Source organism: Urocitellus parryii, chromosome X (assembly GCF_045843805.1).
Source record: "Urocitellus parryii isolate mUroPar1 chromosome X, mUroPar1.hap1, whole genome shotgun sequence".
NCBI lineage: Eukaryota > Metazoa > Chordata > Mammalia > Rodentia > Sciuridae > Urocitellus > Urocitellus parryii.
Genome location: NC_135547.1, coordinates 87,782,664 through 87,808,496, shown reverse-complemented (window position 1 = coordinate 87,808,496; position 25,833 = coordinate 87,782,664). Strand labels below are relative to the sequence as shown.

General features: G+C 39.8%; 1 protein-coding gene and 1 long non-coding RNA gene across 4 annotated transcripts in view; one reads left to right on the top strand and one right to left on the bottom strand.

The window, feature by feature from the left end:
* The window catches only part of LOC113195779 (uncharacterized), a 70,539-nt gene extending 44,832 nt beyond the window's left edge, over positions 1–25,707 (top strand). For 2 of the 3 annotated variants that reach the window (XR_003302461.2, XR_003302460.2), the window contains one exon: positions 21,502–25,707. This is a non-coding gene — a long non-coding RNA (uncharacterized LOC113195779). The remainder of the gene's footprint in view (positions 1–21,501) is intronic. The other variant, XR_013342572.1, reaches the window with a different exon arrangement.
* Kdm5c (lysine demethylase 5C) overlaps positions 13,654–25,833 on the bottom strand; it is a 45,315-nt gene continuing 33,135 nt past the window's right edge. Inside the window, exon 26 of the mRNA XM_077793923.1 lies at positions 13,654–15,217. Coding sequence (XP_077650049.1) covers positions 15,212–15,217 — 6 coding nt within the window. The 3' untranslated portion in view covers positions 13,654–15,211. The remainder of the gene's footprint in view (positions 15,218–25,833) is intronic.

The window sequence follows — 25,833 nt, the reverse complement described above, 5'->3', positions numbered from 1 at the left end:
CATGTTGGACATAAATGTGAAAGATAAAATGGTAATCTTAATAGGAGAAATTGTAGGAGGATAGCTTTGTGACTTAGGGGCTTAGATAAAATTTCAAGAGTATGGTAAAAAAGATGATTGATTGGATTACATTAAAGCTAAGGATTTGCTGGGTGTGGTGGTGCATGCCTGTTTTCCCAGGGACTCATCAAGCTGAGGCAAGAGGATTGCAATTTCAAAGCTAGCCTTAACAATTTAGCATGCCCTAAGTAACTTAGTGAGACCCTGTGTCAAGATTAAAAATTAAAAAGTAGGGCTGGGGTTGTGTTTCAGTGGTAGAGCGCTTGCCTTACACATGTGAGGCACTGGGTTCGATCCTCAGTACCACATAAAAATGGATAAATAAAGTAAAGGTATTGTGTCCATCTACAATTAAAATATGTATATATTTATTATTATTTAATTTATATATTATTTAATATATATATACATATTTATTATTATTTAATTATATATATAATTAAAAAATAAAAAGGGCTAGGAATGTGCCTCAGTGGTTAACCATTCCTGGGTTTACCACCCCACACCATACAAAAAAAAAAAAAAAACCTAAGGATTTGTGGTCAATGAGAGACATTATGGACACAGGTAGAAGAAAACTTGCAGATTGAGGAGAGTAGTTGCAGTGTCTAAATATCTAAAATATACAAAGACCTCCCATTAATCAATAGGAAAAGAACAGTTGATATTTGTAATGGACCTCAATGGTAGAACACATGCCTCGTATATTCAAGGCCCTGGGTTTGATCCCCAGCACAGCAAAAAGAAGAAGGAAAGGGAAGGAAGGGGGGAGAGGAGAAGGCAAAAGCATAGGCAATTTGCAGAAGAAATATGAAAAGCCAACAGCTGTTTAAGATTGGAAATCTGAGGAATTAAAATAACAGTGAGATATCACTTTTTGTCTATCAGATCAGCAAAATTAGAAAGCAGAATAAGGCCAAATGGTGGTGGGGATATGAATACCTATGTTTGTAGGTCTTATGTGGCTGATGGGAATGTGGACTAAAGCACCCACTGTGAAAAGCTGTTGGAAGTTCCTCCTCACCTGAGATAGTGTATATTCTATGATCCAACAGTTTTGCCCCTAGCTATTGTAAGTCCCAGAGAAATATACAGATATATAAGGTGACAGACAAAAGGGTCTTCATCACAACATGAAGCATAAATGGAAAAGGCCAAAACCAAATGTATGCCCCTCCAAATTAGAAGCTTCCAGGGGCAAAAACACAAGTCTTCCTTCATTAAAATAGAGTTTCCCTGACCTATGTTCCCAGGTACTTACAGTGCTGCAGATTCCAGAGGTAGGAATTATCAGTAGTTATATATTTTTTTAAATATTTATTTTTTAGGTGTAGATGGACACAACACAATGCCTTTATTTTTATGTGGTGCTGAGGATCGAACCCGGGTCCTGCCCATGCTAGGCGAGTGCTCTACTACTGAGCCACAATCCCAGCCCCAGTAGTTATAATTTTTAAAGCAATGATTAAAGTTTTAAAAATATTTCTAACAAACATTAATAGCTGTTTTTTTCCAGTGTTAAGTTATTTTGAAATTATATTTGAACAGTCTAATTTTTCACTCTTTAATTTTCTAGATGCAATGATTATTATGCTGATATGAAAGTTATAAGTTACAGCTCAGGCCACCAGCGGGGAGCTGTGAGGGGTCTGCACTATATGGCACCTCTGTGATCTTCTCTGGGGATCATTCCATATAATCTGATTTTTTAGTTTGCCCCTCCTCATCAAGATGCTTCATTTTGTGGGTATATGTATAATACTTAAATTTATTAAACTCGATCTGTCCTCTTCACAGTTTTTTTCTGGTAACATCTTTCTTATCAGTATCAACAGCATCTACTATTGGGAACATCATTGGTTTTGTTTATTTATTCAGTTGTTATTTTCTTATTCTCTCTTTGCCCCTCCTCCCTCTATCCCTTTCTTCCTCTTTCATCTTTTTTTCTCTCTCTATCCATTCTTGGTTTTTTTTTTGGGGGGGGGTGGAGATACTGGGGATTGAACCCAGGGGCACTTAACCACTGAGCCACATCCCCAGCCCTATTTTGTATTTTATTTAGAGACAGGGTCTCACTGAGTAGCTTAGTGCCTCACTTTTGTTGAGGCTGACTTTGAACTCAGGATCCTCCTGCCTCAGCCTCCCAGGCTGCTGGGATTACAGGCATGCGCCATTGTGCCCGGGCTCTCTATCCATTCTTTGTACCTCTTCCTTTCCCTCCCCATTTCTCTTTCTCCCCCTTTCTCTATATTATTGGATTTTGATGCTAACAACTAGCCCAAATGCTGGTTTTTTAAATGGAAATTGATTTTTAATTATTTACTTTCAGGGAAAAAAAAGGAAACATCCAACAGTGGAACCACTTAAATTGATTCATTAGAGTGGGTTGATTTTAGGCCCTTACAGCTTCAAAAAAAACCTGTCATTCAAAATATGTTCACACATGAGTATAATATTTAGTTTTAGAATTCTTATTATTATTATTATTATTATTATTTTTATTAATTTGGGTCTGGAAATTGAACCTAGGGGTGCTTTACCACTGAGCTACATCCCTAGCCCTTTTTATTTTTTAGGACAGAGTCTCACTAAGTTACCCGGGCTGTCCTTAAACTGGCAATCCTCCCACCTCAGCCTCCTGAATAGCTGGAATTACAGGCAATGTACCACTGCGTCCAGCTCAAATTTTTATTTTTAAATTAGCCAAAATTAATATTTCATTTATTATATGGGAGGTTTTTAATACATTCTAACAGTTTAAAATAATTTTTGAGAACTTAAACATATAAATGGATCTAATTTTTACAAATACTTACTTTCAAATCTGTCTTAAGGTTTTCCAGAGAAATAGGATGTATGTATATAAATATATAACTAAGCTGGACATGGTAGCAGGCACTTGTAGTCCCAATTACTTAAGAGGTTGAAGCAGGAGGATCACTTGAGCCCATGAGTTTGGGGACTGCTTGGGCAACACACTAAGATCTGTTTCTTAAAAATAAATAGAGAGAGAGAGAGAGAGAGAGAGAGAGAGAGAGAGAGAGAGAGACTGATTTATTGTAAGGAGTGTTAGCTCATGTTATTATGGAAGTTGACCAGTCTCTAGTTCTAGTTCTGTAAGGCAAATCAAGTCAGAGGAAAACCCAGGAAAACCAATGGTATAGTTCTAGTCTGAAGGCAGGCAGCCTCAAGACTTAGGAAGAGCTGATGTTTCAATTTAAGTCCAAAAGGAGTGAAAAGCTGATGTCCCATTTTGAAGAGAGTCAGGCAAGATAATTCTCTTACTCAAGGGAGGATCAGGCTTTTGTCTATTCAAGCCCACTCATATTAGAGAGGGCAATCTGCTTTACTCAATCTACAATTTAAATGTTCATTTCATTCACAAACACCCTCATGGAAACCATAGAATACTGTTGGACCAAATACTAGGCACACCATGGCCAAGTCAGATTGACATGTGGAATTGATCCTCATAAATCCTCCCTTTTCTCCTCACAAACTCCTTCCCCTCCAAAGGAGGTAAAGCCTTTTACTGATATTTATTCTTTTCTTTGAGATCCTGTGTCTTAAATACTATGATATAAAGTTAAATATTCTTAAATATTATGGTATAAAGCCTCCACATGTTATGTTACATGATAATGGGATAAAAGAGGGAAGAAAAAGATATTTGATACACCCACAGGTATAGTCACAACAGAATACAGAAGAAATATTTGTGAAAATTAGAGCCCTTGTTTCTTGTGACTGTTCATGTGGTTATAGCTGGTATTCATAACTACCCCTTTCAGTTACCAATTCCATATTCCCTTTCTTCTCAGCAAGAATGTGGGCTGGTTGGTTCTTTCCCTGGTGGGATGACTCACACCTTCATTTTGGAAGGGTCTGGGCCATTTGTAGTCCTGCCTGGATTAGGTGGCAATTTTTCATTGAACTTAATAATAGCCATGATAATATTAAGAGGTGGCCTAAGGGATCTCCTGCATCCACAAATACTCTTTCTTACCTCCACTGTGAAATTGCTGTGCAATTTCCCCATGGTTGACAGGATCAGTCACCCATCCAGGGCTGTGATTCCCTTCTTTGCCTGTTGATTCAGAAGCCTGAGGAGTCTGAAGTGGAGGGATGGGACTCCACTTACAGTACAATGGAATCATTGTTGTGACTTCCTTTAGAAATAAGGCCTCTAGGCATGTAGAGGAGGAAGTAGTGTGAACAGGAAGCAAAAATTTTGCCAGTGAGTCACTAGGGATGATGATTACTGGTGCCATTTCCACCCATTGATTTCTGGACCCATGAACCCCAGCTGTGGGAGAAATAGTACTATATATTGGATGTTTATTCAGAGAACAGACTCTGAATAAACACCCCTGCAAGGTATTGCCATCTAGATGGCACTGTAACCACTGTGACTAATCTTCAAAAGGCCATTCCACTGTTCTATCAAACCAGCTGCTTCAGGCTGGTAGGGAATATGGTAAGACCAGTGAATCCCATAAGCATGGGCCCAGCTGTACTTCATTTGATGTGAAGTGAATTCCTTGATCAGAAGCAATGCTATGTGCCATGCCATGAGAGGCATTCTGCAAGTCCATGGATGGTAGTTTTGGCAGAAACTTTGTGTGTAATTCCACAATTAGAGTGTCTATTTCAGGAAGAACAAAAAACTGCATCTTCCATGAAGGAAATCATCCAAAAGAATCAACCTGCCACCAAGTAGTTGGTTGACAACCCTGGGAAATGCTGCTGTATCAGGGACTCAGAGTTGATCTGTGTGGCTGGTAGGTTGGGTGCTCAGCAATGGCCATAGCCAGGTTGGGCTTAGTGTCAGTCCATGTTGCTGAGCCCATGAATAACCTCTGCTCTGCCTTCATGACCACTTTGTTGAAACCCATTGTAAGATGACAGGGGTAGCTGGGGAAAGAAGCTGACTGGTCACTTTATCCATTTGATTATTAAAATCTTATGTTGAGGTCACTCTTTGGTGAGATACAAATACAATCATACTTTACCTTGTTAGTAAGATTTTTGTCACTGTTACCAAAATACCTGACAAGAACCACTTAGAGGGGGAAAGATTTATTGGCTTATAGTTTCAGAGGTTCATTGGACCATGGTCAGCTGGCTTCAAGGCAGAAACATCTTGTTGGAAGGGGATGTTGGAGGAAAGCTCACAGCAGCCAGGAAGCAGGGGCAAGAAGATGGTGGGGAGAAGATAAATCCTTCTAGGACATGCCCCTAGTGACCTACTTCCTCCAACTAAGTTCCACCTCCCAGTAGCCCAGCTATAAATGAGGTCAGGGCCCTCGTGATCCAATCATTGCCTAAAACTGCACCCCTTAAAAAAAAGAAAAGACCACACCTCTTAACCTTGCTGTATCTGGGACCATGCTTTCAACACGTAAGCTTTTGGGGGGACATTCCAAATCCAAACGACAGCATACCTCTTATCCCAATTTACTTGTCAATTTTCCAACTGTGTTTCTTCCAAGTATCTGACTATACTTTGAAAAAATTGTCCACAGGCCATGAATTATCTAGTCATTTTACATATCTGGTCATTTTTATTTCTAAGAAAAGTGAACAAAAAGGTGCATTGCTTGAAGTTCTGCCCACTGGGAGGATTTTCCTTTACCACTGTACTTTGGGGATGTCCCAGAGAGGGACTGTAGAGCTGTAGCTGTCTGCTTTTGGCTATTCCCTGCATATCATGAAGAACCATATACAAGCCAGGCCTGAGTCTTCTCTTCCTCTGTCTATTGATCATAGAGAACTTCCCCATGAGAGCATAGGTGGAGGTTGAGAGAGGGAAGGCAGTGTAGCAGGAGTGGGGACCATGGGCATTTGGGCCACTTAATGTAACTATGTCTTCAGAATTTGCTTGTTGCATATATACCACTTCCATTTGGTGATGGAGTGCTGCTATGCAGGTCCAACTTCATGGCTTGGTGGCTCAGATAAATATCCAGTTCATGATGGGAATTTCAGGATACATGGTAACTTGGTGGCCCATAGCTAAGCATTTAGGTCTGTACTAAGGCCCAGTAGCAGGCCAAGAGCTGTCTTTCAAAAGGAGAGTAGTTATCTGCAGATGATGGCAGGGCTCCAAAATCCTAAAGGTTTTCACTGCAATTCACTTTCTGGGGCCTACAAAAAGTTTCAAACATTATCCCTATCTGCCATTGACTCCTCAGATACCAATGGGTCTGCTGGATCATATGGCCATAGTGGCAGAGCAGCCTAGACCTATTATAATGACTTCTCTTGTTTTGGGCCTTTCTCAAAACCAGCAGCTTTTTAGATCACTTGGTAAATGGACCAGAGGAACGTAATGCATGAGAAGTTGTGTCTCTTTTTGGTTGTGGGAAGGGAAATAGAACAATCTATCCTCCTTCTTAAAACAGATATCTTGACATGCCCTTACTACTGGACTCCTAGAAATTTCACTGAGGTAAAGGCCCCCTGAATTTTTTTCCCAGACTTATTTCCTACCTGCTGACATGCAGATATCTTGCCAATAAGTTTAAAGAAATTGTCACTTCTTGCTAAGTCCAATTGGTATAATATCATGTACCAGCATGATATCTGTGGAAGCAAAAAATCTATCAAGATTTCTTTGGACTAAATTATGACATTAGGACTGGAGGTAGGACAGTCAAGGAATATTGCTGGCCATGCCAGCTGGAAGCAAACTACTTTCGGTGGGTTTTATGGACAGATACAGGCAAAAAGATCATTTGCCAGAGCTCTAGCTGTATATCAAGTACCAGATGATGTATTAAGTTGCTCTAACAATGAAACCATGCCTGGAACAGCAGATATAAATAAATGGGTAAGCTCACAGTAATCCACTGCCATTCTTCATGATCCCCTGTCTTCTGCACAGAACAGAGGCATGTTGAATAGAGATGATTCTCACGACCCCCTGCATTCCTCAGGTCTTTCATGGTAGCACTGATTTCTGCTATCTTCTAGGATTGTGTTATTGCTTTCAGTTTATTATTTCCCTTGGTAGAAGTGGTTCCAGTGGCTTCCACTTGACCTTTGCCACCATAACCCTCACCCCTCAGATTAGGAAATCATTGTAGGATTCTGCCAGTTGCCAAATGTATCTTTTTCATTTCAACTGTGCATTAAGGGACTCAACTGGACTCACTCTGAGATGATCTGAATTAAAATTCCATTGATCTCCTATTATGGTCTGGATCTAAAGTTGTTTCCCCCAAAGAGCTCATGTGTTAGATAATGTAGCAATGTTCAGAGGTGAAAAGATTGGATTATGAAAGCTGTAACCTCATCAGAAGATAAATCCATTTGATGAATTAATAATTTGAATGGACTACTGGGAACTATAGGCAAGTGGAACATGGCTGGAGGAAGTAGGTCACTAGAGGTGTGCCCTTGGGGGTTATGTCTTATCCCTGGCCCCATCCCCTCTCTGCTTCTCAGCTGCCATGAGCTGAGCAGCTTTCTTCTCCTATGTCGTTCTGCCATGGTATTCTGCCACACCCCAGGCCCAGACCAGTAGAGTCTAAAGCCATTGAACCCCAAATAAACTATTCCTCCTCTTAAATTGTTCTCTCAGGTAATTTGATCACAGAGAGGAAAAGCTGACTAATACGGCCCCTGACCTCCATAAGGCCTGACTCTGATGTGTTCACAGTGACATTTTGGGTCTCCTGGAATTAGTGTCAGTTCAGAGCCAGTGTCCAGCAATTTTTTAAAAATGTAATTATTTCTTTTCCCTCAGTGTACAGTTGCCCTAGTAAAAGGTTCTAAGTACCTTTGAGAAAAACTGGGAAAAAGATTACAGTATGTAATTTCATCAGTGTACTGGGGTCTTTCCTCAAGGGGTCCCAGTCTCCCCTTCATTCAAGGGGTTTTGGGTTCTATAAACTGATTCAAGTCTGGGAATTGGAATGATACTATGTTTTTATGATTCAAGTTAGACTTTTGTTCATTTGACCTAGAACTTTTATGCTGATACAGCTCAAGTAAGAATTGTGGGCTTCTCAACTATTTCACTTCTAGGAATACCATGATCAACAAGCCAATGCTCTAGATTTGTGCAAAATTAAATTATTCTGATTGCTGAGTTGACTGCTCTCCATTACCACATTAACCTGGCCTTTGGCTGATGTGGTCTACCTCTTTACCCCTACTTTCCTGGAAGTCAGTTACAGATGGTCTCCCCTTATGATAGTTCATTTTAGGATTTTTTAACTTGATGATGGTGCAAAAGTGATGGGCATTCAGTAGAAACTGTACTTCAATTTTTTTTAAAGAGAGAGAGAATTTTTTAATATTTATTTTTCAGTTTTCGGTGGACACAACATCTTTCTTTTATTTTTATGTGGTGCTGAGGACCTAACCCAGCACCCCGTGCATGCCAGGCAAGCGCGTTACTGCTTGAGCCACATCCCTAGCCCTGTACTTCAAATTTTGAATTTTGATCTTTTCCTTTTCTCAGGCTAGCAAGATATGTTCTTATCCTGGGCAGTGGCAGCAGTAGCCACCCCAACTCCCAATTAGCCATGATCTCACAAGGGGAAACCAATAACACTCTACTGTGTCCTGTATTGCTAAGATATGATGTTTGGTAGATTAGGTATACTGCATGCATTTTCAACTTATGATGAGTTTATCAAGACATAACCCCCATCAAAAGTTGAGGAGCACCTACACTTGCATGGCATTTCAGTTTCCCTGATTCAGCAGCAGCAGTTCCCACTGTAAGTTCTGAGAGGAGTGATTAGGGAGGTTTTCAAAGATGCTGGAGCTCCCCTCTCAAAAATTCCCATAATCCTGATGAAAGGTGTGTCTTCTGGGCCCTTCCACGGTGAGTAAATCTTAAATGGCAAATCCAATCTAAAATTCCAGTCTCCTCAGGTCTTTGAATCTTTTCCTCTATATTTTATTGAGGCAAGTCCAGCTTTTTTTTCCTTCTCTTTTGCTGGTCCCATCACAATGTTTCAACCAACCAACCCAACTGTTAGCACTTTTTTTGTGGTGCTGGAGATTGAATAGGGCCTTGTGCACCTGAGGCAGGCACTCTTCCAACTGAGCTATATCTCCAGCCCATTAACACCCTTTCTAAGTTTCCAAGTGGCAACTTTAAATTCAGTATCTCTTTGTGGGCCCATATCAATAAATTTTATCCCAATCCAACATTATGTTCCTTCCACTATTATCCCACACCCTGGTACTAGGGATTGAACCCAGGGGCACTCTACCACTGAGCTACATCCCCAGCCTTTTATTTAGTTATAAGAGAGGGTATCTCTTAAGTTACTGAAGCTGGTCTCAAACTTGCAATCCCCCTGCCTCAGCCTCCTGAGTTGCAGGGTTCACAGGCATGCACCGCCATGACTGGCCTTATATGTATTTCTCAATACAGGCTCCCCAGATTTCTGTCTGTATAAATTAGAAGACTCAAGTAGCTTTGGAGCGTACTGCATTCCCTCATGGGTCTACTTTGTGCCTCACCATTAGAAGCCTGCTGATACTTGAGTCTAGTTACAGATCTAGAAGCAAATGCAGGGTGGCAGGGATGGGTTGCAAGGAGGATCAGCATTTTCTTGCATAGCAACTGCCTCAGAGGAGGCTATTACTTTCCTCGGGCAATTCAGGGCTAACACTCTCAGAGGAAGGTGAAGAGGCTTTTTCCTCTAGGGTTGTGGAGGCTACTTCCCTTGGCAGAGAAGACACATCAAAATTTAGGGGCCAAATGTCCTCAGTTTCATCAGGGATCTTCCCACATGTCTTCATTACATCTTTCAGGACCCCATTCTTTCACAATCAATGTCCTCCTAATAAAGATTGGCAGTTCACTTGCATTGTAATTCAGCCAGGTGATATAATGCTGAGTTTGATTGTTGGCAACTATCAGAGATCAGAGTGACCTTCAGAACACACATAAAAGCTTTTAGGACATTTCTGCAGTGTTTGAGCTTAGGATTCATATCCCTAAACTCATCCTTTACTTTCCCCACTTTGTTCTGTGACATTAAGAACATTCATCCAACCTAATTATATTTGACAAAAATATCCCTAAGGATCATATACACAGTCACCCAGAACCTTTTTATAAGTGATTGATTATAAATATCCCGTGGTGACATTTTGTGGAACTCTATTGCCAGATCATGGCATAGATCAGTAACCAATGGGATATCAGAAAGAGGGAGAGATTGTTATAAGGAATTGGCTCATGTTAATTATGAAGACACAAGAGATTTGATTGTGTAGTTCTAGTCTGAAGGCCAGTAGACTTGAAGAACCAGTGTTTTAATTCAAATATAAAAGCCAGGAAGAACCAGTGTTTTAATTAAAATACAAAACCAGGGAAAAAAACCTATGGCCCAATTCCAAAACAGGCAGGAAGAATTGTTCCTTACTGTGAAGAAGATAAGCCTTTTTTTTTTTTTCTATTCAGGCCTTCAATTAGATGAGGCCTGCTGACATTAAGGAGGACAGCCTGCTTTACTCAGTCTACCAATTTAAACATTTTGGGGGTGGTACTGGGGATTGAATTCAGGGGCACTCCACCACTGAGCCACATTCCCAGCCTTATTTTGTATTTGATTTAGAGACAGGGTCTCACTGAGTTGCTTACCATCTAAGGCTGGCTTTGAACCTGAGATTCTCCTGCCTCAGCCTCTTGAGCTGCTGGGATTACAGGCATGCACCACCACACTCAGCTTTAAATTTTAATCTCATTTAAAAATGCTCTTATAGAGGGGCTGAGGTTCAGCGGTAGAACACTTGCCTACCATGTATGAGGCACTGGGTTCGATTCTCAGCACCACATATAAATAAATGAATAAAATAAAGGTCCATGCATCTAAAAAAAAATATTTTTTAAAAAATGCTCTTATAGAAACATCCAAAATAATGTTTGAGCAAATATCTGTGCATGCCATGGCCCTGTCAACACCTAAAATTAACTATCATAATGGACAATGTTGAATATCCGTGTCTTAGTCTATTTTCTGTTGCAGTGACAGAATACCTGAAACTGGGTAATTTGTAAAGAACAAGGACTACTCTCGGGCACAGTGGCACATGCCTATAATTCCAATGACTGTGAAAACTGAGGAAGGAAGATTACAAGTTCAAGACCAGCCTGGGCAACTTATTGAGACTCTGTCTCAAAAAATAACAAGGGGAAATGCCTAGCTCATTACCTACCCTCTTGTCTGATCACAAGACAAAACAGGGAATGACATCATCCAAAGAACAAGGAGGTGCTGAAGGGAGGTCCTCAGCAGCACCTCTTAGCAATAACTGAGGGGATGAAATTGTCAGAAAGGAACTGGCCCCAAAGACATCTCCATTGCTTGAGTCCCTCCATAGCCGACCTCAATTCCCAGCCCCTCTAGACTAGGTCTCCTTCTTCACTTATCTTTGTTCCCAAGAAAGAAAGGAGGTGGCTGGGGTAGGTGCTGTAGCTCAGTGGCAGAGCGCTTGCCTAGCATGTGTGAAGCACTAGATTAGATTCTCAGCACCACATATAAATAAGTAAAATAAAGGTCCATTGACAATTAAAAACAATATTAATAAAAAAAAAGGAGGTGGTGGCTGGCAAGTACTCCAAGGGACAAAGAATGGACCTGGAACATGAATTGAATGGGGGAATTCTCTTGAACTCAAAGAGTTGGGTGTCCTCCAACATTTCCTCAGACTACTATCTCTCCAGAGGTCATAACAGTCTGCAGAGGACACAAGTCAGGGCACTCCCCACCAGAATCAATGACCCTAGCTCTATAAAGTATACAAAGTCCTGCATTCCCCCACCTTATCTCCCTCACATCCTACTTTCTATGCCCCAGCCATTCCCAGCAGGACAAGATGGGCCCCCCGCCCCCGCCCGCTGTCTGTTCTCTGGACCTTAACTATTGCTCAGATCTCAGCAGGATTTTCATCCTCCTTCTCAAACAAACCCCTACTCAGCTGTTCAGATAGCTCATGTGGGATCTTCCTTCAGGCATAGAAAAGTGGAAGTATTAGCTATGAAAAATCTGATCTTCCAGTTCACTTATTCATTCTACAAATGTAGTCAAATCTACTGTTTATTCCATCTATTACATTCTGTACTTTAATTATTTTTTATTTCAAATTTTTTTTTACTCATACCCTTTCCTGTATGTGGTTATGTCCAAAAATTTAAAAGTAAGTAAAACAGGAAACAATTTTATATGAATACCCGCCAGTTGTAATACATGTGATATTTCAGGTAAATAATATTTTTTGCATCTGAAATTTTATCCATAGACACCCAAAGAACAATAAAGTTCCTGTTTGATGTAATAATTAGTATATCATTTGGTTTAAGATGACTTAATTCAGTGTTTAATAAGTAAGTTGTCAAATGTTTTAGTGTAAGAATTAAATAGGCCCACTGTACACTTTCTTTCCAATCTAGTGTTTTTTTTGGGGGGGGGTGGGTTTACTGGGAATTAAACTCAGAGTGATCTACCACGGAGCTACATCCCCAGCCCTTTTATTTAGGGACAGGGTCTTACGAAATTGCCAAGCCTGGTCTCAAACTTGCAATCCTCCTGTCTCAGCCTCCTGCATTGTTGGAGTAAAGGGTGTGTGCCACCATGCCCGGCTTAATGTGCTTTTTACTTGAGCTCAGCAGAATGGTTGAAGAAACACTTTATTCTTTCTATGTCAGTGTATTATTTATGTATGAGACATGTTCAACATGTTCTTTGTCTTAGAAGTGCTCCAAGTCAGAATATGTTGCTTTTGAAACACAGTATGGAGAACATCTACCTGTACTAGACCTGAAGGTAAATGTGTAGATGTGAGTATACTAAAATATACATATGACTGGCCTTTTTACTCTCTATCTCTAGATGCATTTGAGAAACTGTACCTTGTTTTAATATAATATAAGCAGTATCTTTTGATTATTTATGAACAGTAAATACATATTGCTGACATGATTTTTTAAAAAAAAATTTATTTAGTTGTAGATGAACACACAGTATCTTTATTTATTTTTATGTGATGCTGAGGATTGAACCCAGTGCCTCACACATGCGAGGAAGCACTTTACTGCCTCAGTCCCTTGCTGACATGATTTTAAAAAGCTTTTTTTTTTTTTTTTGTACTGGAGATTGAACTCAGGGACATTTAACCACTGAACCACATCCCCAGCCCTTTTTTGTATTTTATTTAGAGACAGGGTCTCACTGAGTTGCTTAGGGCCTTGCTAAGTTGCTGAGACTGGCTTTGAACTTACAATCCTCCTGCCTCAGCCTCCTGAGCCTCGGGGATTACAGGTGTACGCCACTGCACTTGGCTTAAAAAAGCATTTTTAAAGGCAAGATCATAGTTTTAGATTTTGAGTTCAAGGCACTGGGGAGTTTCTTTACTGCCCCAAGGAAAGAAATCTCCTTTAAACCCTTACAAAAATTAGCTCCAAATGAACCATAGGCCTAAATGTAAACCACAAAACTAAAAAAAAGCTCTTAGAAAATAATAGCAGAAAATTTAGATGATCTTTGGGTATGGTGATAACACTTTAGATATAACAACAAAGGCATGATCCATGAAAGAATTGATAAGATGGACTTCATTAGATCTTTTAATGACATTTTTAATGACATATTTTACAAAGGACACTGTCAAAAGAATAGAAAACAAGCTACAGACTGGGAGGAAATATTTACAGGTCATATTTGATAAAGAACTTGTATCCAAAATATACAAATAACTCTTCACACTCAACAATAAAAAAAAACAAACAACACTCCCACTCCTGAATTTATATCCCAAAGAGATGAAATAAGTGTGTCAAAGAGGCATCTGCAACCCCATATTTATTGCAACATTATTCACTGTAGCCAAGAACTCCAAACAACTTAAATGGCCATCAACTGATGAATGGATAAAGAAAACATGGTACAGATACATAGTGGAATACTATATGACCATAAAAAGGAACAAAATCTAGTCATTTGCAACAACACAGGTAGAACTGGAGATAATTATGTTAAAGGAAATTGGCCAGGCATGGAAAGACAAGTACTGCATGATCTTACTCATATGTAGAATCTAAAAACTTGATCTCATTGAAATTGAGAGTAGAAAGGTAGTTGCCAGAGGCAGGGGAAAATAGCAGGGATATACAGAGAAGATGACAGATGGGTTTCTGAGTTAGTTACATAAGAGAAGTTCTAATGTGCTACTGCACAATAGGGGGACTATGGATAAAAATAATGTACAGTACATTTCCAAAAGCTAGAAGGATTTTGAAAGTTTTCACCATAAAGAAATAATAACTGAGAAGATAGATAAATTTAACCTGATTTAAACATTATACAGTATATACATGTACCAAAACATCCCATGTTACCCCATCATTATGTACAGTTTCTTTTTGCAGTACTGGGGACCAAACTAGGGCTTTGTACAAACTAGGCAAATACTCTACTAATGAGCTACATTTCCAGCCTTTGAACAATTTTATGTTCTCCTGTATCAGTTAAAAAATAAATTTAATTTTGGAAAAGAACACAACCCGATTAAGAAATAGGTAAAAGACCTAAACAGATACTTCACCAAAAAAAGGATGTACAAATTGTAAAGAAGCACATGAAAAAGATGCTTTACAAAATAGATAAATAAAACAAAGGTATTATGTCCAACTACAACTAAAAAAATAAATATTTTTTAAAAAAGGATTGGAATATAAATATCAGAGTTGATTTGGACAGATCTGAGTGCCCTAAACCCCAACCTTCACTGAGCAGGGAAATGCAAATTAAGCAACAATGAGATACTATTACATACCTGTTGGAATAGCTGAAATCCAGAATACTTATAACACCAAATGCTGATGAGTATTGGGAGCAACAGTAACTCTCAGCCATTGCTGGTGGAAATGCAAAATGGTACAGCCACTTTGGAAGACAGTTTGACGGTTTCTTACAAAACTAAACATTCTCTTACCATATAGTCCAATACTCACATTCCTGGATATTTTTTCCCAGTGGGTTGAAAACTTATATCCACACAAACCGGCATACAAATGTTTTCAGCAGCTTTATTCATAATTTTCAAAACTTTGAAGCAACCAAGATGTCCTTCAGTAGGTGAATGGAGAAATTTGTGGTACATCCAGACAATGGAATATTATTCAGTGCTAAAAAGAAATGAGCAGGTGCAGTGGTGCATGCCTGTAATCTCCACCACTTTGGAAACTGAGACAGAAATATCACAAGTTCCAGGGAAGGCTGGGCAACTTTAGCAAGACCCTGTCTCATAATAAAAGTTAAAAAGTGCTATGGGTGTAGCTCAGTAGTTAGTAAAGTGCCCCTTAGTTCAATCCCCAGCACTGAGAAGAAGGAGAAAGAAGTGAGCTGTCCAGTGACAGAGTGCTTTCCTATGCCTGAGGCCTTGGTTCAATTCCCAGTTTGAAGAAAAGAAAGGTAAGGAAGAAAGGAAGGGAGGAAGGGAGGGATGGAGGGAAGGAGGAGAGAAATGAGCTATTAAGTCATAAAGTGACATGGAGGAAACTTAAATGAGTATTACTAAGTGAAAGAAGAAAATCTGAGAATGTTACATACTCTGATTCCTGAATAATGTCATTTTGGAAAACATGAAACTTCGGAGACAGTAAAAAGATCAGTGTTGCCAGGGGTTAGAAGAAAGAGACACATGAATAGGTGAAGCACAGACATTTTAGGGCAGCGAAACTACTCTGTATGATACTGTAGTGGTAGACACATGTCATTATATATTTGTCAAAAACCATAAAATGTACAACACCAAGATTGAGCCCTAATATAAACTATTGACTTGATGATACGACAATATGAGTTTATGAACATGAACAGTAACAAATGCACTACTCTGTTGTGAGATTTAGATAGTGCGGGAGGCTGTACACATGTGGGAGCAGGGGGTATATGGAAATTCTCTGTACTTTGCACTCCATTTTACTGTGAACCTAAAACAACTCTAAAAATAAAGTTTATGGTTAAAAAAGAAATCTGTTTATCTCTTCTAAACCCAGGACTGATGCAGACTGAAATCAGACATAAGCTAAATCCTGTAGGTTGCTAACTTCCAATGCAGATTGAACTCACAGGACCTCCAGGTCTCTTATGTGAAAATAAGGCTACTAATTAGGGAAACAGTGGGACCTTAAGAATTGGAATAGAGGGGCTGGGGTTGTGGCTCAGCTTGCCTAGCGTGTGCGATGCCCAGGGTTCTATCCTCAGCACCACATAAAAATAGATAAATAAAACAAAGGTATTATGTCCAACTACAACTAAAAAATAAATATTTTTTTAAAAAAGAATTGGAATATAAATATCAGAGTTGATTTGGACAGATCTGAGTGCCCTAAACCCCAACCTTCACTGAGCGTCCCTTGGCACCAGAGGCTGTTCTTCCTCCCCAGTCTAATGGGGCTGGTCTTGCATGACTTAGGGGCCCTTTCAAGATCTGGCTAATTAATCCCAGTGACTCAGGAGGCTGAGGCAGGAGGATTGTAAATCTAAGACCAGTCTCAGTAACTTAGCAAGGCCCTAAACAATCCCATCTCAAAAAATTTAAAAGGTAGGGGGAGGTAGTGCAGAGGTAAAAAGCTCCTGGGTTTATCCCCTAATACCTCCCCCGCAAAAGAAAAAAAAACAATTTGGCTAATCTTTCTCAAAGAGCTATCAATATCACTCCTTGCTGCCTTTAGACCCATTACAGAATTCAGATATCCACACGTCCGAGAACAAGTAGACACCTATGAGAAAGTGTGCAAGCACACATGCATACACAAACCTAAGGAGATTTAGCTAATTTATATTGGCAGGAATCTCAGTAACATGTGTGGGAATTGACTCTAAGGATGATAGATCAGGAGAAAGAAATGTAACTTTACATTGAGCTAAACGTTTTTTGTTGTGGATGGATATATATATATATATATATATATATATAAAATCAAAAAATTGGGGGCTGGGATTGAGGCTCAGCGGTAGATTGCTCGTCTAGCACGTGTGAGGCCCTGGGTTCTATCCTCAGCACCACATAAAAATAAATATAATAAAGATATTGTGTCCAGTTACAACTAAAAAATAAATATTAAAGTAATTCTTCATAATTTTTAAAAAATTTGTCATTTTAACCATTTTTGAGTGTACAATTAGGTGACATTAATCACGTTCACAATGTTGTGCAATCATCACTACTATCTAGTTCCAAAACTTTTCATCACCCCAAAAAGAAATTCTCACAACCATTCTCTCATATTACTAGCCCCTAGTAACCTTTTAATTACTTTCTGTCTCTGAATTTGCCAAGCCCAGATAATCTCACTAAAGTGGAATCATACAATCTTTGCCCTTTGCGTCTAGATTATTTTAGTTAGAATTTTTCCAAAGTTCTTTCATATTGTAGCATGTGTCCAAACTTCATTCTTTTTATGGCTGAATAATATTCTACTATTTGTACATACCACATTTTGTTTATACATTCTTATGTTGATGGAAAGACACTTGTGTTGTTTTTTCCTCTTGATTATCGTGAATAATGTTTCAGTGAAAATTAGTATTCAATTATATGTTTGAGTTCCTTTTTAAAGTTTTTAAGTGTAAACCTAAGAGTGGAATTGCTAGGTGATATGGCAATTCTGGTAGCTTTTTGAGGAACTGCCAAACTGTTTTACAGAGAGGGCCCATTTTACATTACTACCAACAATATACTAGGGTTACAATTTCTCCATATCCTCTCCAACTTCCTATTTTCTGGGTTTAAAATTTATTATTGTAGCTATTCTAGTGGACATGAAGTGGTTTTTCATAGTGGCTTTGATTTGCATTTCCCTAATAAAAGACATTACACATCTTTCCCTGTGCTTCTTGGCTATTTTTATATCTTCTTTTTTAAAAATATTTTTTTAGCTGCAGTTGGACACAATACTTTGGTTTTATTTATTTATTTTTATGTGGTACTGAGGATTGAACCCAGCGCTTCACACATGCTCAGCAAGCACTCTACTGCTGAGCCGCATCCCCAGCCCCTATTTTTATATCTTCTTTGGGGAAATATTTATTCAAGACCTTTGCCCATTTTTAAAACTGGGTTGTTTCTCTTTTCGCTAAGTTGTATGAACTCTTTACATATTCTGAATAGTAAATCCTTATCAGATATGTGATTTAAAAATATAGAATCCTATTCTGTAAATTGTCCTTTCTCTTTTTTGATAATATCCTATTATGCACAAAAAATTTAATATCAATGAAATCCAATTTATCTATTTTATTGTTTTGCTCATGCTTTTGGTATCATATCTAAAACTCCATTGCCACATCCAAGGTTATAAGGAACAATTCCTATTTTCTTCTAAAGAGTGTTATTTTAACTCTTAAACATAAGGCGCCGATTCATTTTGGGTTAATGGTATATGGTGTGAGGTAGAGGGTCCAAGTTCGTTGTTCTGCATGTGGAAATTAAGTTGTTCAAGCACTATCAGTTGAAGACTATTTTCTCCCCTACTGGACTTGTCACCCTTGTCAAAAATCAGTTATCCACCTGGAGGGTTAACTCCATGGTAGAGGGCTTACCCAGTTTATGTGAAGCCCTGGGTTCAATTTTTAGTATCACACACAAAAATCAATTGGCCATTTGATATTCTTTTTCAATATTGTTTTGGCTATTATTGGTCCCTTGCAATTTCATATTAATTTGTGGGTTGGCTTTCCAGTTTCTGCAAAAATCCTGTTCAAACTTTCATAGAGGACTGCATTGAATTTATAGAACACCTTGGCTAGTATTAACATCTTGGCTAGTATTAACATTAACAATGATAAATCTTCCAATTCACAGACATGGAATCTTTCCACTTCTTTAGATCTTTATTTTCTTTCGGCAATTTTTTATAGTTTTTAATGTGTAAGTCTTTCTCATCCATGGTCATATTTATTCCTAGGTATTTTATTTTTGTGGGTGTTATTGTAAATGGAATTGTTTTTTAAGTTCATTTTTAATCATTCATTGCTAGAATATAAAAATAGAACTAATTTCTATGTGTTCCTCTTGTATCCTGCAATTTCTCCTAAATTTTATTAGCTCTATGCCTTTTCTGCATTTGAAATGCCTTTTCTGTATGAAATGAGATGATCATGTGTTTTTTCTCTTTGTTCTATTGTGATGTATTACCTTGATAGATTTCATGTTGAATCACTCTTGCATTCCTACGGTAAATCCCACTTGATCCTGACATATAATACTTTCAATCTGCTGCTGGATTTGTCTTGCTAGTAATCTGTTGAGAATTTCACATCTATATTCACCAAGGATATTGTTCTGTAATTTTCTTTTTTTGTGCTATTTTTATCTGATTTTGGTGAGGTCAGACTTTTCAATAGAGGTACAGTCATTAGCAATCCTAGATGTACTTTGTAGGCTGAAGCAACTATGAGTATTTCTGAGTTGTTGTATTGTTTGACTAAAATGTGGTCTCAACAATAATCTGTGTTAAATGAAGTTAAGACGCCAGAAAATCTGTGGTACAATGTAAATAGAAGAATCCAAATTGTTTAGGGCAACAAGAATGTTGTAATTGACTAATCATGCTAACCCATTCATTTCATCCTCTGTTACTATTCCTTCTAGAAGGGCTTTGAAAAGTACAGTATGACATATGGCAAAAAATTGGTTAGGTGATCATTAAGTCTTCTTCCTCTTCTTTCTAGGGACAAATTCAGATTATGTTTTCCAGTGTCCCTGAAATTGGGTATGCCATTGTCTGAGTTCTAGCTAACAGAATGTGAGCAGATGTAACATGCACTACATCCAGACTTAGCTTCTAAAAACTTTCTACCTGGTCTTTTCCTCTTCTGGCTGGCTGGGATGGAGGTAACAATAGTACAATGGTGACCATATTTTGAAGATTTCAGTGGGGATGATAGGATCACCTTCAGAGAGAAGTTGGGTTTGGTTCCTATAGTGAACAGCAGAACCATAGCAGTAATCAGAATGGTTTGACCTGTGGGAATCTGTAATAGTGGCTAATTAAGCATGGTTTTATTGGGACCAAATAGATGGACAGTCCTACTTATTATATAACCCCCCCCCCCAAATTTTTCTGGTGTGGCATATGATATAGTTGTCAAAATGTACAGTCCCAGCCTTTTCCCAGTCCACAGACTAAATAAAGCCCCTTGAATGAAAGGGAGAGTCCATTTGAAGAACGACCTTGCTACACTTTCACAAGTGTATATGGTAAAATCTCCCTTCCTGCTTTCCCCACAGGGACCTACAGCCAGGATAATTTTGTGCTGGGGACAGGGAAATATCCAGACATCTTAAAATACACTGGATATGCTGTATTGATGTTAATCCCTGGTGACCCAGCCACTCACTATGGTCAACTAGTTAGACTAGGATCAGGTTATACATGAAGTTTCATCCTGAGTCCTCAAATGGTGCCCAGGAGAAATCCTAAGGTGATTTCTCCAGTTCCTGGATACATTATTGAGACACACAGTACAGATGGCATATAGATAGAGGGTTATAGCAGAAGAACAAATTATTGAGAGGAAGATCAGATTGAGGGCCTTTTCTGGAAATCAACAGGAAAGACTAAGGAGATACAACATACTTTTTATTTAAAGACTAAAGAAATGGAGGATAACATTGGAATTGGCAACATCATGATATAGAAATCCCAGAAGCAGTGAGAAATAAAAATGAAAAAGTGGATCAATTTTGTGAGTGAACACCTGAGCACAGGACACCAGCTGACCTGTGTTTGGTGTTGATCTGCCTATGTTGATCTCTGGAACTGTCTCATCAGGTCCATGAAGTTATCTTTGTGCAACAGCATTCGACTATCAAATAGAATAGGTCTATACATCAGGTCTTGGAAACACAAGTAAGCTGCCTGAACAGGTAATCTTACTCCCCCACCTGCTGTACTGCCATCTCTTTCTCACCTACACCTAGGCGTCATGGGAGTTGCCTGTGACCAAATGACTAAGGGACACAATATTTAATCTTGGTTTAAAACCAAATGGTTCTATACAATATGCTGGTATCTGCCAGAAGTGGCTAGTTGCAGGATTATAACCCCACTTAAGATTGATCTTGGATGATAGTAAGAAGGGAAATTCTTCCAGTAGAAAAACTACCTGGTCACATAAATGGTCAAAAATGTAGATAGCTGACAACTCATTGATGAGTAGTTACCAATGACCTGGCTCCCTGGTCAAGGATTTTAAAAGGATAGAGTTGAAATATTGTTAATAAGTAAGTTTCAGGAAGGCCATGTCCTCCATAGAATGGACATACAGTGTGAGAGTTATTTTTGTCCCACATAAACGAGCACCAGAAAGAATCCACTATGGAGGAGGATCTCAGACAAGATAACCTGTTCTGTGAATATGAGCCAACCTCTATCCTGTCGTCCTTTTCCTTGCCCAACAGACTCCAGAACAAAATGGCCATGATGGTGGACATGGGCTCCACAATATGGACTTCCACCAACGCCAGTCTGGCTATAGCCACTGGTGACTGCCCAACTCACCAACAGAAGAGAAATACCAAGCATATGATTACAGACACAATACAAGACAAAAAGAAGTCAATGGACCTCTGAAATTCTACTGGCGGTAAGCAGATTGGGCGAACTGCTTAGCTGCAAACATGTGCTACTCTTAATGAAAAAGGAAGGAAGGAAAGAAGGCACAGATGATGGAAGCAAGAGCCCAGAAGGCAGGGCAAAGAGCCATTGAGAATTATTCCCAGACCTTGAAATCTAATCAAGGAACTTCTGTTTGCCCAGTTAGATTTCAGAATTATTATAGACCAGTAACTCCCTTGCCATCTCCCATTTCCCCCACCTTTTGAACAGGAATATCTGTAGCAGTTATCCTATGCCTGTTCCACCATTGTGTGTTGGGTGTCTTGGGAACAGATAACTTGCCTCTTAAGTTTCACAGATCTATACATAGAGAAAAATAGTATTTAAAGAACCATACTTAAGGAATACACCCAAGGCACCTCAGTCACACCTGGACCTGATTAAGATATTCTGAACTTTGAGGTCATGCTGTAATGGGATGAGATTTTTAGAGAACTTGGGAAGGGATGAATATATTTTGTATGTGGAAGGAATATGAATCATTGGGGACCAATGGTAATCAGTCTCCGAGATGGCCCCCAATGTTCCTCACCTTCACTGTTGGCACCATTGTGTAAATCCCTCCCACTCAGTGTGGTCTGGACCTAGTGACTTACTTCTAATGAATAGACTACTGCAAAAGTGATAGGTTATAAAGAATGACTTCTGTCTCGCACGTGGGCACACATTATCTCTCTCTCATCTCACTTGATTGCTCTGACAAAACAAGTTGCCCTATGAAAAGATCCACATAGCAAGGAATTGAGAGTGGTATCTGGCCAAGAGCCAGCAAAAAATACTGAATCTTGCCAATAACCCTGTGAAGGAGTTTGGAAACAGATCCTTCTACAGTGGAGCCTTGAGATCTACAGCCCTGGTTGACACTTTGATTGCAGGCTGTGAGTGGCCCTGAAATAGAAACTCTATCCCACAGGAACTATGAGATAAATGCTAGTTTTAAGCCACTATGGTTTTGAGGTAATTTGTGACACAGCAGTACATAATACAGACAGGCATGGAGTTTATGCAGAACCTCAGCAACAGAGGCTTCTACCTACCAAGGCCAATATGTATAGCACTGCTGAGTTCCCAGCCTACCAACAGCAGAGATCAATGCTGGGTTCCCACTATGAACTACTTCCTGGTGGCAGACCACTTACTTTGGAAACCTTCTGACAGGCAGAGCTTAGATTCACAGAAACAGTGAACATCCCAGCCCTATCAAGTTGATAATACCTGGGCCTGACCTGTTCTAGAGGTCTGTTTCCTATGTGTCTATCAAGGACTCTGAAATATCTCATGTGGAACTTGGCACCCAGGAGGGAGTTCACAAGGGGCTGTTTCCCTTTGCTAGAATATGAGTGTTCTAGGGGAGGGAACCCATTTCTCTGGCTTGGTATCCCTTTTCTCTCACAATTTCAGGTCTTCTTGGAAGCATGCCTAATGCCTGCCCAATTGACCATGGACCTCAAACCCAATTACTACCACTATAGATTGCCATCTGGAACTTTTTGCAATGCAAAAAGGAGGTTCACATGCACGGTATGGGATTCCAACTGCTGCTTCTGTCTGCCTTCTTCTGAGCCAACTTTGCAGGGTTCCTAGCCTAAAAGTGGGGAGGACTCAAGCCTGTGCCTCACCTTCCCTTCAGGAACTCCCAGTATGGGGAACAGAGGGTAGGAGGAAACCCATTAATCCTAGTGTTTCAGACACCATTTAAGGCACAGTGGAGGCACTAATAGCAGGGGGGGGGGTTCAGTTAAGCCTGAGAAACGGGATAGTCCTCACTAATGTGTCTTCCTATCCCCTTGTCACCTGCAGACTAAAGAGACATACTGAGGGGCAAAGTAGTATCTGGGATACAGAGCAGGGTGTCTCTATAAAGTAGAAAATAACTTTGAAGTGAGACAATACTAATGCCCTGGTTTCATTCTCCTATCCCCCACTCAGATCTAAGGCTCCTGCATCAGTTACCCCTCCCTTTCTAGGGGACTGCCTGGGAAAGGGACAGATGTGGAACCAAAGGAAGTTCTCTAGTAGAGGTTAGAATTAACCTGGGTCTTGCAGGATGGCTACAGCCTTTTCTGTAGAATTCAAGGGATACATGTCCACTGTAAAGGGGGCATAAAGTAAGAGGGATGGGGCAGGGCAGTGCCAAGGTGAGAAAGGGTGTCTGCCAATCAGTGAGGGATGGGCCCATAAACTGAAAGACCCTCACCTCAGGCAAGCAGTTCTCTAGCCTGGGTCTTGCTGCATCATCTCTTCCTTTCCTGTCTGGCCACTTCTTCCAGTGGTTAGCTGCCTTGGAGTGGTGATTAATTGCCAAGATTGAGCCCCTTTCTGTCCCTGTCCCAGGTCTTTCTTGTCTGTCATTACCCTCTTTTCTTCAGGATCAATTTTAGACAGGTGGGCAGATAAAAAGCCAGATTTTTCCCTGGACTGGAACCTGGAATAAAACTGGGCGACAGAGGGCTGAGACAAGCCCTCTCACCACTCAGAGCTGCCACAAGAGGGCGTGCTTTGTAATTCATCACCAGGTTCCTATCACCTGGAAATCCTGGGTAGGGAAAGAAATAGAGCAAATGGAACTCTCCAAACACACAGATGAAAAAGGACAAAATAGAGTGGCAATGTGCTGTATTCCTGGGCTAGGGATCAGGACCTGGCCTTTAGCTTCTAATACCTCTGTGCAGCCCCTTGAAAGGAGGGAAAGCCCTCTAGGAACCAAGCATGAAGAGAAGCTGGTTGACTTAGCAGTTTCTATGCTCTTGATTCCTCCTCTATGTCCTTATGTCCTGAGCACAGAACACTCAGGACCACAAGGAATGGTTCTTAGCCTCTGGAGGGTCAAGGATCCTTTTATGAATCTGATGCAAGTTGGTTAGTCTATTTACCTGAAAAACACATGCAGACACTCACAAAAACGTGTCAGTAATCTCCAGGGGTGGTCCCTGATCTAGCCCAGCACCCTCATCTTAAAAGACTTCAAGGCTCAGAAGGGAAAAATCCACCCAACTATTGTAGGACCATTAATGGGCTTGAAATGATTATGCCAAGTGAAAGAAGCCAAACACAAAGGATCACATATTGCATAATTTCATTTATATAAAATGTCAAAAATGAGCAAACAGGGGGATGGGAAGGACACCTAAGGAGTGTGGAGTTTCTTTTGAGGGTGATAAAAACATTCTAGACTTTTTCGCAGCGATGGTTGCACAACTCTGTGAATATACTAAAAGCCACTGAATTGTACACTTTAAGTGGGTGAACTATATGGTATGTGAATTTTATCTCAATAAAGCAAATAAAAAAAGTAAACTCAGGAATTGCAAATAGCCAACCACACATTTGAGCTTTAGTCCCCATTGATCAGGGGCAGAAAGAACCAGTGGAGAAACATCAGGGATGAGTCCCTGAATACGGCATATAGGTTAAACAGGAAAGCATTCTAGAAAGAATGACATTAAATATAATCTTTATCTTAAGGGCAATGAAGCATCACAAAGTTTTAAGCAGTAGTGATACGGTCAGATCCATACTGTAGAAACAACTATCTGACAGAACAAATCACATATTTCAAACAGGTGAATTTTAAGCATGAAGACTGTACCTCAATAAAGCCATGAAAAAAAAAATTCCTCTGGGAACTAGAGGCTTAGATGAGGGCACAAAGCTGGTGGAGGCTATTGTGCTGGAGGTTAGGTGGGCAGGGCCAGAGCCCACCTGATTGGAATGTCTTGCCCAGGTTAAAGAGAAGCTGGTGGGACTAAGATTCTGAACCCTGGGCTCCCTGTCCTCAGCCCCAGAATCCTGCTAGCACTACAGCTGCTCCACTGACAGACGAGGGAGGCACCATTCTCCCCTTCGAAGAGAAATGCACTTCAGAAACATGTTTCCAAAAAACGTTGCTAAGGGTTTTATTTCTAACAAGAGGAAAATTATAATAAAATAAAATTAAAATAGGCTTCAGTTGGAACCAAGTTTCTTGTTTTGCTTTTTTTTTTTTCCTTTTGAACAAATTAATTACACACCAACAATCTTCTTTATTACAACATGAACCCAGGAGGAGGAAAGGAGACAGGGGAAGATGGGGTGGGAGGGTTGAGGTGGGTGTGAGGACAAGCACCAAAAGCTTT